At 32.6% G+C, this 10570-nt stretch overlaps 2 protein-coding genes across 2 annotated transcripts; one reads left to right on the forward strand and one right to left on the reverse strand.

The window, feature by feature from the left end:
* Window positions 1-2868: 2868 nt before the first annotated feature.
* Window positions 2869-5839, forward strand: LOC105617430 (exocyst complex component 5). Its single transcript, XM_012198985.1, has 6 exons — window positions 2869-2901; window positions 3146-3589; window positions 3903-4480; window positions 4553-5041; window positions 5120-5627; window positions 5707-5839. The coding sequence occupies exons 1-6, from the start codon at window positions 2869-2871 to the stop codon at window positions 5803-5805; spliced, it is 2151 nt and encodes a 716-aa protein (XP_012054375.1). The 3' UTR covers window positions 5806-5839.
* Window positions 5840-6700: 861 nt separating this feature from the next.
* Window positions 6701-9081, reverse strand: LOC105617431 (protein arginine N-methyltransferase 1). Its single transcript, XM_012198986.1, has 2 exons — window positions 9016-9081; window positions 6701-7783 (listed from the first exon to the last, which is right to left on the reverse strand). The coding sequence occupies exons 1-2, from the start codon at window positions 9079-9081 to the stop codon at window positions 6701-6703; spliced, it is 1149 nt and encodes a 382-aa protein (XP_012054376.1).
* Between the last annotated feature and the right edge of the window lie 1489 nt (window positions 9082-10570).

Raw genomic sequence — 10570 nt, forward strand, 5'->3', positions numbered from 1 at the left:
TGTAGTGTCAGACACAATAGAGTATATATACTAATTAGTCATAACTAAACTAAATTAGTCGACACAAATTAATTACTAGTAGTACTAAAATAAAAAATTAAATATATATATATATATATATATATATATATATAAATTCCCTACGTAGAAGTCGCTGCAATTGACAGTGGGCAATTGCAACAGTGCCCAAATAAGAATGGATTGAAATTTGTTTCTATCCGAATGCATATTTTAAATAGTGAATATATCTTTTTTGGATTTAATTGGATTCAATTGGATGCAATTGGATTAAAAAACTGTATTTCCTATTCAAAATTTTGAATTGAACAACAATATTCACAATGTGTTTTATGTGTGTATTGCACAGAAAAAGTTAATATTATTTTTAGATTGAAAGGCATAGAGATATGCTCCATGTAATTCTTATAAATGAGTAAAAATGCATTCAGGATTGAAAAGCATTCATTTTAACATTCATGAATCATTATTTCTGAAAATCTGAATCCATTTTAATTCATTTCAATCCATTCTCATTTGCTGGGTGTGCAAGTAAACCACTTACGCAATTCTAAGCAGAAGTTATTATGATATCAAAATGATGTCAAAATGATTTCAAAATGATCATTTTTCAATCATTTCCGATAATAGAACAGACGCTTTCTATAATAAGTTGAAATCTCTTTCCCTGTTCCTATTATGTGCTTTTCTTTTGTATGTACTCAGCATCCTCGCTTTCTCTTTTTTTAACGCTCAAATCAAATATATATTTCTCATTTTAAATTAAAAAATATTTGGGGATTTCAAGCAATGCGAACAGACCTGATTCGATAGAACATGCAAGCCAACCTAACTCTAACCCGACTCTGGGTTAGAGTTAGGTTGCTCTATTATGGCTCTATTTGGAATTATTTGAATAGATTCCGATTATAGCGATGTGCCATGGTTTGCTTAATGTATTTCTTTTTTAACGATTATATAAAAAAAGGAGTTATAAGCCAAGCTGTTTTCTGATGATGTACGATGCTTGTTTTCCTGGATTGCTAGCTGAATTAGATTCTTGCTACCGTATTGAGTCAATACTATTGACTGCGATGCTGCAGGCATTAATGATCGATTATGTTGGTCAATTTCTTACAGCTTATTACTTATTATTTCCATTATTACTTGCATTGTAAATGACTCATAAAAATTGTAGGATCAAGTACTGAACTAATATTGTGTCGATAATTCTACTACTAAGGTTGTACATATGTACATATAAAACATTTTATTTCCTTCTTGATCGTGAAATAAAAAACCTTCATTATTCAATAATTTTACTTTAATTCTTTAGCACAACATGTGAAAAAAAATATATATATATATATATTATACACACACACATATGTATATATATATATATATATATATATATGTATATGTATAAAAATATATTTAAGAAATGTGCCGCGCAGCCAAACGATGGAGTGGCGAAATCTTCGTTTGTGTTTTCTTAAATTTTATCACTGATCCTCATCATGCTTTTTTTATATAGTTCAAATGCGATCCAAGAATCTACAAAAGTAATCTGCGAACTAGCTCCAATCGAGCAGAAAAGCGAGGATATTTTATACGAGTTAAGAGATATTACAGTTACATATAATCCAAATCGTAGCTTTGTATCGTGTGAGAGGGCTATTTGTGACGGGTATACGATATAATGGCATTCGAAAAGTTACAGGTATAGTAACTGTAATTATAATAAAATATACGGATGAATAAACAGCTATATCTAAACGAAAAATTGCATTCTTCAAATTCCGCGGACATTCAGGGTCATTTCGTAATTATCACTTAGATACGTCATACACACGTGATATATGTATATGATATGCACGTGGGCGTGTAAAGACGTGTAAAGCCTGGCATTCCACGTATTTGTTATCTGTCAGCATACCTTGGCATACCTAACAAATCAATTGTTGGTGATGTTTATATTTTAAAATCGTAAATTTGGTCTCTCCCATGATTTGAAATTCCATCAACAATGAAATGCGATCCGTACCATTTCTGAGATCATAATTTTTTAATTTTATTTAAAAATTTTTTTAATAATTATTAAAATTATTAAAATTGTTTTCCTTTCAAGAGGTACAATGCGATATAAGTTCTATCTTTATTATTCATTGAAAATTAAGAAGGATAGAACGATATTTGTGTCTCCTAAGGGACTCTACACAATCAAAGGAATAGAGAACAGAAAATAAGAATTTCAATCAAAAACTGTGCTCCACAAAATATGATTTCTGATAGATTGAGATTCTTTTTTACTATTCTCTGTTCACTTTGATTGTGCGGAACTATTAAAAGGAAAGCAGTTTTAATTATAAATGTATAAGATCGAATTATAAATGAGTATGTAACGCCAGATTATGCGCGATTTGAGACGGTTTAAAATTCATAATTAGGTATTTGTTTGAACTATAGCTGCAAGTAATGCGAATGGATGAATTTGTATTCATTATGATTCATTGTTTATTACTCGTGTCAATTCGTCAGCAGAGTGGATTTTTTTTTTACAAATTTAAAGGGCGCGAATCATCACGAATCGCGCCACGTTGACATCTGGCGGTCGAGCTTGTTTACTAAGAATGACATTCTTGTGCGTATTGTTGAACACGGTGATATCAATCGTACATAGATCACGTTTCGCAATCCGAGAAATGCGAGACCGAATCGACAAATTAAAAATGCACACATAAACTCATAACAAACAGCGATGGTCATTCTATAATCGCAGCTCCTGTGAGCTTTTCTGGACTGTTCAAGTGTTACAATCTAACCTAATTTTTTCTTTCATGCTGCTCTGCAAGCATAAACTGTTTCAAAATGATGCAACAATATATGAAGGAATTGGAGCAGGTTTTTAGAATTAATCTCTTTTTTCGTTCATTGAAAAATTAATTTCACGATTTATTTCGATATTACATAATTTTATATATTAAGTGTAATATGAGATCAGCTTATATACAAGAATTACCTAGTCATTTCAATAAATTTAATTTTTTAAATAAATGCAATAAATTTAATACCGTATAATTTATAAATTTCTGTGCAATGTCATATTAAGCTGATGTCATGAATAGATTGCAACATTGTTTCACAGGATCCGTTTGACCCTGAAGAATTTGTCGAAAGATTAGCTTGGAGAACTGTCAATGATAACACGAAAGATGGAGGAAAGACATTTTTTGATCCAGTTATCGTTCACGAAACTTTTTTACAAGCAATTAAAGACTTACAGATCCTACAAGAACGTCAGCAAAAGAAATGCGATAAATTAGAAGCTGCGCTGAAAGAAGAAGAAACTCGACATATGTTTGAGATATTAGAATTACAGGAGAGAAATCGACATTTTATTGAGTTATTTCATCAGTTAGATGAGAGAATAAATCTCGTAGCTACTAAAGTCTTACATCTGGGAGATCAGTTGGAAAGTGTCAATACACCGAGGGCAAGAGCAGTTGAAGCTCAAAAATTAATGAGACACTTCTCAGAATTTTTAAGTCCTGGTCCATTGACAGATCCAATTTTCACAGATAAGTCCTCGGTAAAGATAGAAGATAATTAAATTATTTTTACAACTAAAAAATTTACTTGCAGAAAAAGAAACTAAAACATAAAGGAAAAAAGAAAAAATACTTAAAAAAAACATACTTTTATTCCTTTATAATTTATTATATATCCCAAAATTACATACATTTCAAATTTTTAATAATTCTGGATATTGAAATTCATATTCTCTGGAGAACTTTGTTTTTTTTAGTTATGTCGTTGTAGTAAATGAACGATATGTGGAAATAAAGTTTGATAAAGTTTATTTAAATTGGTTAATAAAGTTTATTCAATGTTATTTGTTACAGTTAAACGATGCTGCGGATGTAATACAAAAACTCCATCTCATAGCCCAGGAACTTCCTTCTGAAAAATTTGAACATGCCAAGAAAAAAATTGGTATCAAGTATGACGAAATAGAACGGAATCTAATCGAGGAATTTGTAAGAGCGCACAATAGAGAAGATGCGCCGCGTATGAGGGAATTGGCGAGCACTTTGGCAAATTTCAAGGGTTACTCTCAGTGCATCGATGCATTTATAGAACAAAGTCAAATGGGTTCCTTCGGTGGAAAGGATGTCTTTCAAGATGTCATACCTATGTGTACAAAATATCACAAGCTTATGCAACAGGTGTTCTCTAATCCTGAGCAAGTGATGGCTAAGTTTGTTTTAAACATATACCATCTGCGCCTTCAAAAATATGCGGTTGCTAAATTAGCTGACAAAAATGATTCCGAAAAGTATCTTAAAAATCTGTACGATCTGTATACAAGAACTGTTAAGCTGTCCAATGATCTAAAGGTCTTCAATATGGGTGCTGATGAAACTTATCTTGCCAAACTTACTAGAAACATCTTTCAGAAATATTTAGATACTTATATTAGGTAAGTTCATAATTTAGAATTATGCTGCTGGAAATAATAGAGCTGGCTAATGATTATTATTGATTATTTTAGTATCGAAACGAAGGCATTTCGAGAAAAGTCAGCAACTTTGCTTATAGAATATTACGAATCCAAAAATCATCAGAAAAAGCAATTGCAAATGGGTGGCTTTCAAGAATTACGTAGAGACTTACAGGCTGTATTAGGTGCAAGAACGAATATAAACATTGCTCAAATAGAAGATTACGGAGGGGAAACGTTTTTGTCAGAAGAACTGGCAATCGCGATACTACAGAGAAGCAAACTCGCATTTCAAAGATGTCAATTACTTTCACAATCTATTGATATATCTACAAATGCACTGCAGATCTTGGAAATATTATTACAATATTTAATAAGCGAGCATGTAGACTATGCATTGGAATTGGGCTTACAAAGTGTACCGATACCAGAGAGTAGGACTCAACCAGAAATTCATTTTTTCAATGTAGTGCATCAGTGTAATGCCATTGTCCGACTTTTGGAGGAACAATTCAACGACAGTGTACTGCCTCTTGTTATGTATGCAAGTTTTTTATTTATCTGATATGCTTTTTTTACAATAGCAATACAAGTTATAATACTATATTTTTTTTTTAGTTCGACACCCAAACACGCTGACTGTTTATTGAAGAAAAAAGCGGTATTAGAACAAATAGATGTCAAGTTAGACATTGGCTTAGACAGAAGCATAAACGCTATTGTAGGTTGGGTAAAAGTATATTTACAAAGCGAACAAAAAAAGACTGATTTTAAGCCGGAAACCAATGTGGATACTGTGAATACTCCAGCTTGTTTAGTAGTGGTACAGTACGTGAGCGGTATGATACGACTGATACGAAACACCTTGGACGGCAGGCATTTAGATACCGCTCTTAAAGAATTAGGAATTAGATTCCACAAAATCATTTACGATCATTTACAACAATTTCAATTTAATTCCGCTGGTGCTATGTGCGCGATATGCGACATGAATGAATATCGCAAATGCATTAAAGAGCTTGAAGTTGAATTTGTTACGAATCTCTTTGATACTTTGCACGCTTTGTGCAACTTGCTGTTGGTTAAACCGGAAAATCTGAAACAAGTTTGCACAGGAGAGCAGTTGGTATGTTGTATAATGTATTGTATTCAAGAAATATATTTTTAGAAATATATATTATATATATATTTTTTTATGATTACAGATGACACTTGATCGTACCGTTCTACTTAATTTTATTCAATTAAGGACTGATTACAAGACACAGAAGTTAGCCAATTGTTTAAAAGGTATAACAACTTAATGACATATTCTGCTTAAATAAAAATCGAAAAATATTTCATGCTCAGCCTACTTCTTCATGATCAATGATTAAACTAGCTACGAAATATATGAAAACAAGTAATATCATGGTTAAATAATTTTTTAATCATTTTTTTAAATATTATTTTCGCCTTTAGGCTCATTCATCCTGTTATATTTGCAAATATATAGCATTTGCAGAAAATAGTACTCTTCAAAATAGATTTACCCTATTCATTATTTTGACAAATCACAATAAATGAGTTGATTAGAGATAACAAGACACATGAAAATTTTAACTAAATTAAATTTCTGATTTTATATATATCATGCATTCCACAATTTTTGATAAGATAATATTAAATTGAAGTCTAATAACATAAAAGAAAATAACAAAGATGGAGAATTTTGGCGCACAATTATATATTTTATTATACATCAGAGATATTAATTACAAGTAGTTTCTTTTAATATTACAGTGTGTAAAATATTGCAAAAACATTTCATATTTCATACTTAAAATTTTTTTTTACAGATTGATAGATTTGAAATTTGCTTTTATTTGTGCGCGAAAATTCGCGTTTTTGTTTATTACAATATTCTGTTATTCGTTTAAATTTAGTTATAAATATAATTATTCAAATATTCATATTTGCACGTTACAGAAGAAAATATTTATAAAAGTCATTATATTAAACGTCTAATCAGAAAGCATTCCATGTCTTTTAAAATTAAAGAACTGCTAAAGTTTGACAGCTCACATACTGTTGTCAATACACGCTGTCTAAACGCGACAATTTATAGTTCCATACTGTAGGAAATCGACTTCAGCTTGATTAAATGACTTTTTAATGAGTTATGAAAAAAGTGGAAAGAGACGCGCAGTCCACTGTATATCAGCGCATACGATAGTTGTTAGTCTCGTGTACTTGGCACAACTCCCCTTTAAAATCTAACTCAATGCTGAAATCCAGATCTCTGTAATTCCTGGCATTGGGCCTCATCGAGAATACGCCGTATATTTCTTCTCCCTTCTTCACTGTCATATACTCGTCGAAATAAAAGACAGTTTGCTTCCAATGTGTGTATGGCACTTCCGGTGCGGTACTGAAGCCAATACGTTTGTGGCACTTTGTGAATTCGATGTTGAAGAATGTAACTAAAGCTTGTACATAGTCATTTCTGCGGACTTGAAGAGTAAACGGTGACGAGAACTCAAGATCGGCCTTCGTTACTGTATACAGATCAACTTCTTTAATTAGGCATGCATTTGTAACAACTTGTTTTGGATCGACAACATCCACTAGCGGTTCGCTAATGGCTACCTTCCTTATGCTACTCATGTCAAATCCATACACGTCATCCCACCAATTAATCTTCTCGTCTTTGTATTGTCTATCTTCAATCCCACAAATGAAGAGAGTCGCTTTATCAGGGAAGAGCATACCATCTTCACGAAGCCATTTGTCTCTGGCAAAGAGTACTGTATCCAACATCGATTCATAGAACAAACAGTAGCCCATCCATTCAGATATTATTATATCGACCTTTTCTATTCCATCGGGCAATGAAACTTCTTCAACTTTTCCTTTAAGTATCGTTATAACGTTGGACAGATTGTTTGCCTCTACTATCTTTTCTGCGTATTCAACAATATTAGAGCATTCGATACCAATGACTTTGGCTGCACCAGCTTTAGCTGCAAACATGGAGAGAATACCCGTGCCACAGCCAATGTCAAGAACTGTCTTCCCTTTGAAGAGATGTTTATTATGATACATGGAGTTTCGGTAAGTTACAGTGCGTACTTCATCCTTTAACATTTCTTCATGTATTCCATAATGAGCGTAGGAATCAAAATAGTAATCCCTTGATGTCATATCATCAACAGATACAGATTCTCTGCAGGATTGTGCATTAACATTTTTATTCACAGTAGTAGGCTCTGCTGCTATGTCCATGGATTCCATTTCTGATGTCTGTAATATTTATAGAGAATCAAAAACTATTCGAGTATTCAAATAATCTATTTATTTTGCTTTTTAATTTATTGTGTGCTTATAAGTAATAATTATAAAATTGTATTAATTGTAAAATTATAAATTTGGGTTTTTATGGTACATATATAAAATTTTACTTAAATTTCTTCGAAACAAAGAAATAGCTTTAGTTTAAAACTATTTGTAATACAATAAAAATATTTAAAAATTTTGAATTTTTCCAACAATTTTTTGAAAGCCTAAAATAAAATAATTAAAAAAACCAGACTAGACAAAGAGAATAAAAGTATGATTACAGATAGATGGTTATAAATTATAAAATACAATACTTTATAATCTCGTTGTGTTATAACAATGAAAAAAGCTTCATTTCATGATATCTGTTCTTTTCAGCCTAAATTTCTTTCACAGTTTATTCTTTTTTTTTTCATGAAGAGAAAAGGAGGAAAGAGATGAATCATGCAAGAAGTTTTAACTAAAAAAACACAGGTATGTAGATATGTGCTCTGCACTGCTTAATATCATTTAATCAATGTAATAACGACAAATGCTTAGCTTCAGTATGGAAAAAATAGATAAATCACATAGGAATGTATCGGTCATCCACACTCCATCGTATAAATGTATAAAGCACACACATATATCCTACAACTATTGTTTATACTACAAAAATAAATACAGTTTAAGTAATAAATTTACAATGACGTTCATAAGTACGATTAGCGTAGGGTCTATAGTCCAACGAACTCGTTCTCGCGCCGGCGATAATACACGTGCCCGCCAAAATAAATGGCGTCTCTTTCCGAATCGAATGGCCAGTCGATATCCTGCCAGCACGCGCTCTATTCTGCGATATTGCTATATCGTTTCCGCTGGACTATATAGAATGTCTCTCGAGTACTGCGAATCTCCCTCTTTTCGATAATTGCGTATCCGTAGCCAGGATTATTTAACGTTTTTAATCGCGGAATTGCCTCAAAAAATGTATCGCGACAGTGTGATTCCCAACTCGCGCCGACAGCCTCGCGGGTATCTCTACTGTGCGAGACGCGTTAGGACTATATTCATCATGACAAAGTCGATGTCCTAGCTGTTTTGTACTCCGATAGTGCGCATCTATTGATTACAGAGCGTATCGATGCGTGGATAATAGCCCGTTAGAGGTAAAGTTTTCCGTTACTTTATTGAATAACCGACTCCATAAAACTCACCGAATTCTCCGTAGTACACACGCGACTCTGCTTGATTTCTACCGGCACTTCATCACTCGTCGCCATTTTGACTGCGTCACAGCAGACGACCGAATCATCTCCCAGGCCTGTCACTAGCAGTTAGAGGCTCCGCACAACAAGGGGCTTTGCACAATAAAAGGAACAGGGAACAGAGAACAGAAAATAAGAATTTCAACCTATCAGAAACTGTGTATTCCACAATACATGATTTCTGATAGATTGAAATATTATTCTCTATTATTAAATCTTATTCTTTGTTGTCTGTTCCTTGTCCTTTTATTGCGCGGTGCCCCTTACTAGTGTGAAAAGCATTTCTCACTAATCGCGACATGTAAATATGTATTTTTTTTTTTTTTTTTTTTTTTTTCAAGAATACTTCATGGCTTATCGATTTTTTCCAAAAGCAAACAATGAAAAAATTATTAATTATATAAACAAAATTATATTATGTAAATCTAAAAATATTTGTAAATATCGTAAAGAAAATTGATAACTTATTAATAATGTTTTCTCTTGGCTGCACTATCGCACCAGTGCAATGCTCAGACAATGTAGCGTGTTTCTTGCAATAATGTAGTGCAAATTTTATGCACGAAGTGGGGTTTTATTACACGATCTCAAAGAGACGATAAAACTAGTGTGACATTAAAAATTTGAAAATGGAAGTTAACCGGCAGCAGAATTAAACACGATAGCATGAAGTAGTGTACAGTGTACACCACTTCAGTGTAGTGCAACATTCACACACAACTGATGCAGTGCGAGTGTATTCCAAGAGAAAATACTATAAGCGAACGCATTGCATAATCAATTCGATTTCGATTTTGTAGAAATATTAGCATTGTTCATCTTGTCTCTCGGAAGTTGCTCGGAATCACTTCGAACGAATCAGCGTACTTGAAATGTAGGATTCAACCGCTGCACTGAGTTCTCAATGAGCTCTTTCATCTGATTGGCATATTTCAATAGACTGAAAATATAGACCAATCAGATGAAAGAGCTGAAGATTCAGTGAGTGGTTGACGTTCTGAAAATGCACCCATTGTTATTCGCTGAATTTATTCAATATCGGAGAGAAATAAATAATGTTTAAAAATAATCGGCTTTTAATATAAATTTCAGTTTTTTTTCCTCGTAATATCTTATAATATTTTTAAGAATTTTTATAATAATTCTTATAAAATCTTATAATATTGGTTGTCCGGAAAGTTCATGCGGACTAACCAATCCTATGTTGAATTGATCAATTGACGACGTTGAATTGGACAACTGGATGCTATTCAAAAGTTACAATTAAAGTCGGCGACACATGATGCTTATTTTTCTGTTGAATTGCTAGCTAGATTAGAATCTTGCTCTCTCATATTGGTTACGGTCGCAGCCAATGCGGTGGCATGATTCTAATCCAGCAATCCCTAGCAAAACATGTGTGCCGCAGGCTTAAAAATAAAGTTGACTTTTCTTGTTCAATCCATTGCGTCAGTAAAATGCTACTATTGGTTAATAATTTTTCGTGTGATAATGCATCTAATAC

Source organism: Atta cephalotes (assembly GCF_000143395.1).
Source record: "Atta cephalotes unplaced genomic scaffold scaffold00013, whole genome shotgun sequence".
Lineage (NCBI taxonomy): Eukaryota > Metazoa > Arthropoda > Insecta > Hymenoptera > Formicidae > Atta > Atta cephalotes.

Bases quoted from the DNA above. Each gene is read 5' to 3' on its own strand.
- LOC105617430 (XM_012198985.1), top strand. From the start codon at position 2,869: ATGATGCAACAATATATGAAGGAATTGGAGCAG. The intron at 3,590-3,902 runs GTAAAGATAGAA...TATTTGTTACAG, and splicing joins TTTTCACAGATAAGTCCTCG to TTAAACGATGCTGCGGATGT. The intron at 5,042-5,119 runs GTATGCAAGTTT...TTTTTTTTTTAG, and splicing joins AGTGTACTGCCTCTTGTTAT to TTCGACACCCAAACACGCTG.
- LOC105617431 (XM_012198986.1), bottom strand. From the start codon at position 9,081: ATGGCGACGAGTGATGAAGTGCCGGTAGAAATCAAGCAGAGTCGCGTG. The intron at 7,784-9,015 runs GTGAGTTTTATG...TAAATATTACAG, and splicing joins TGTGTACTACGGAGAATTCG to ACATCAGAAATGGAATCCAT.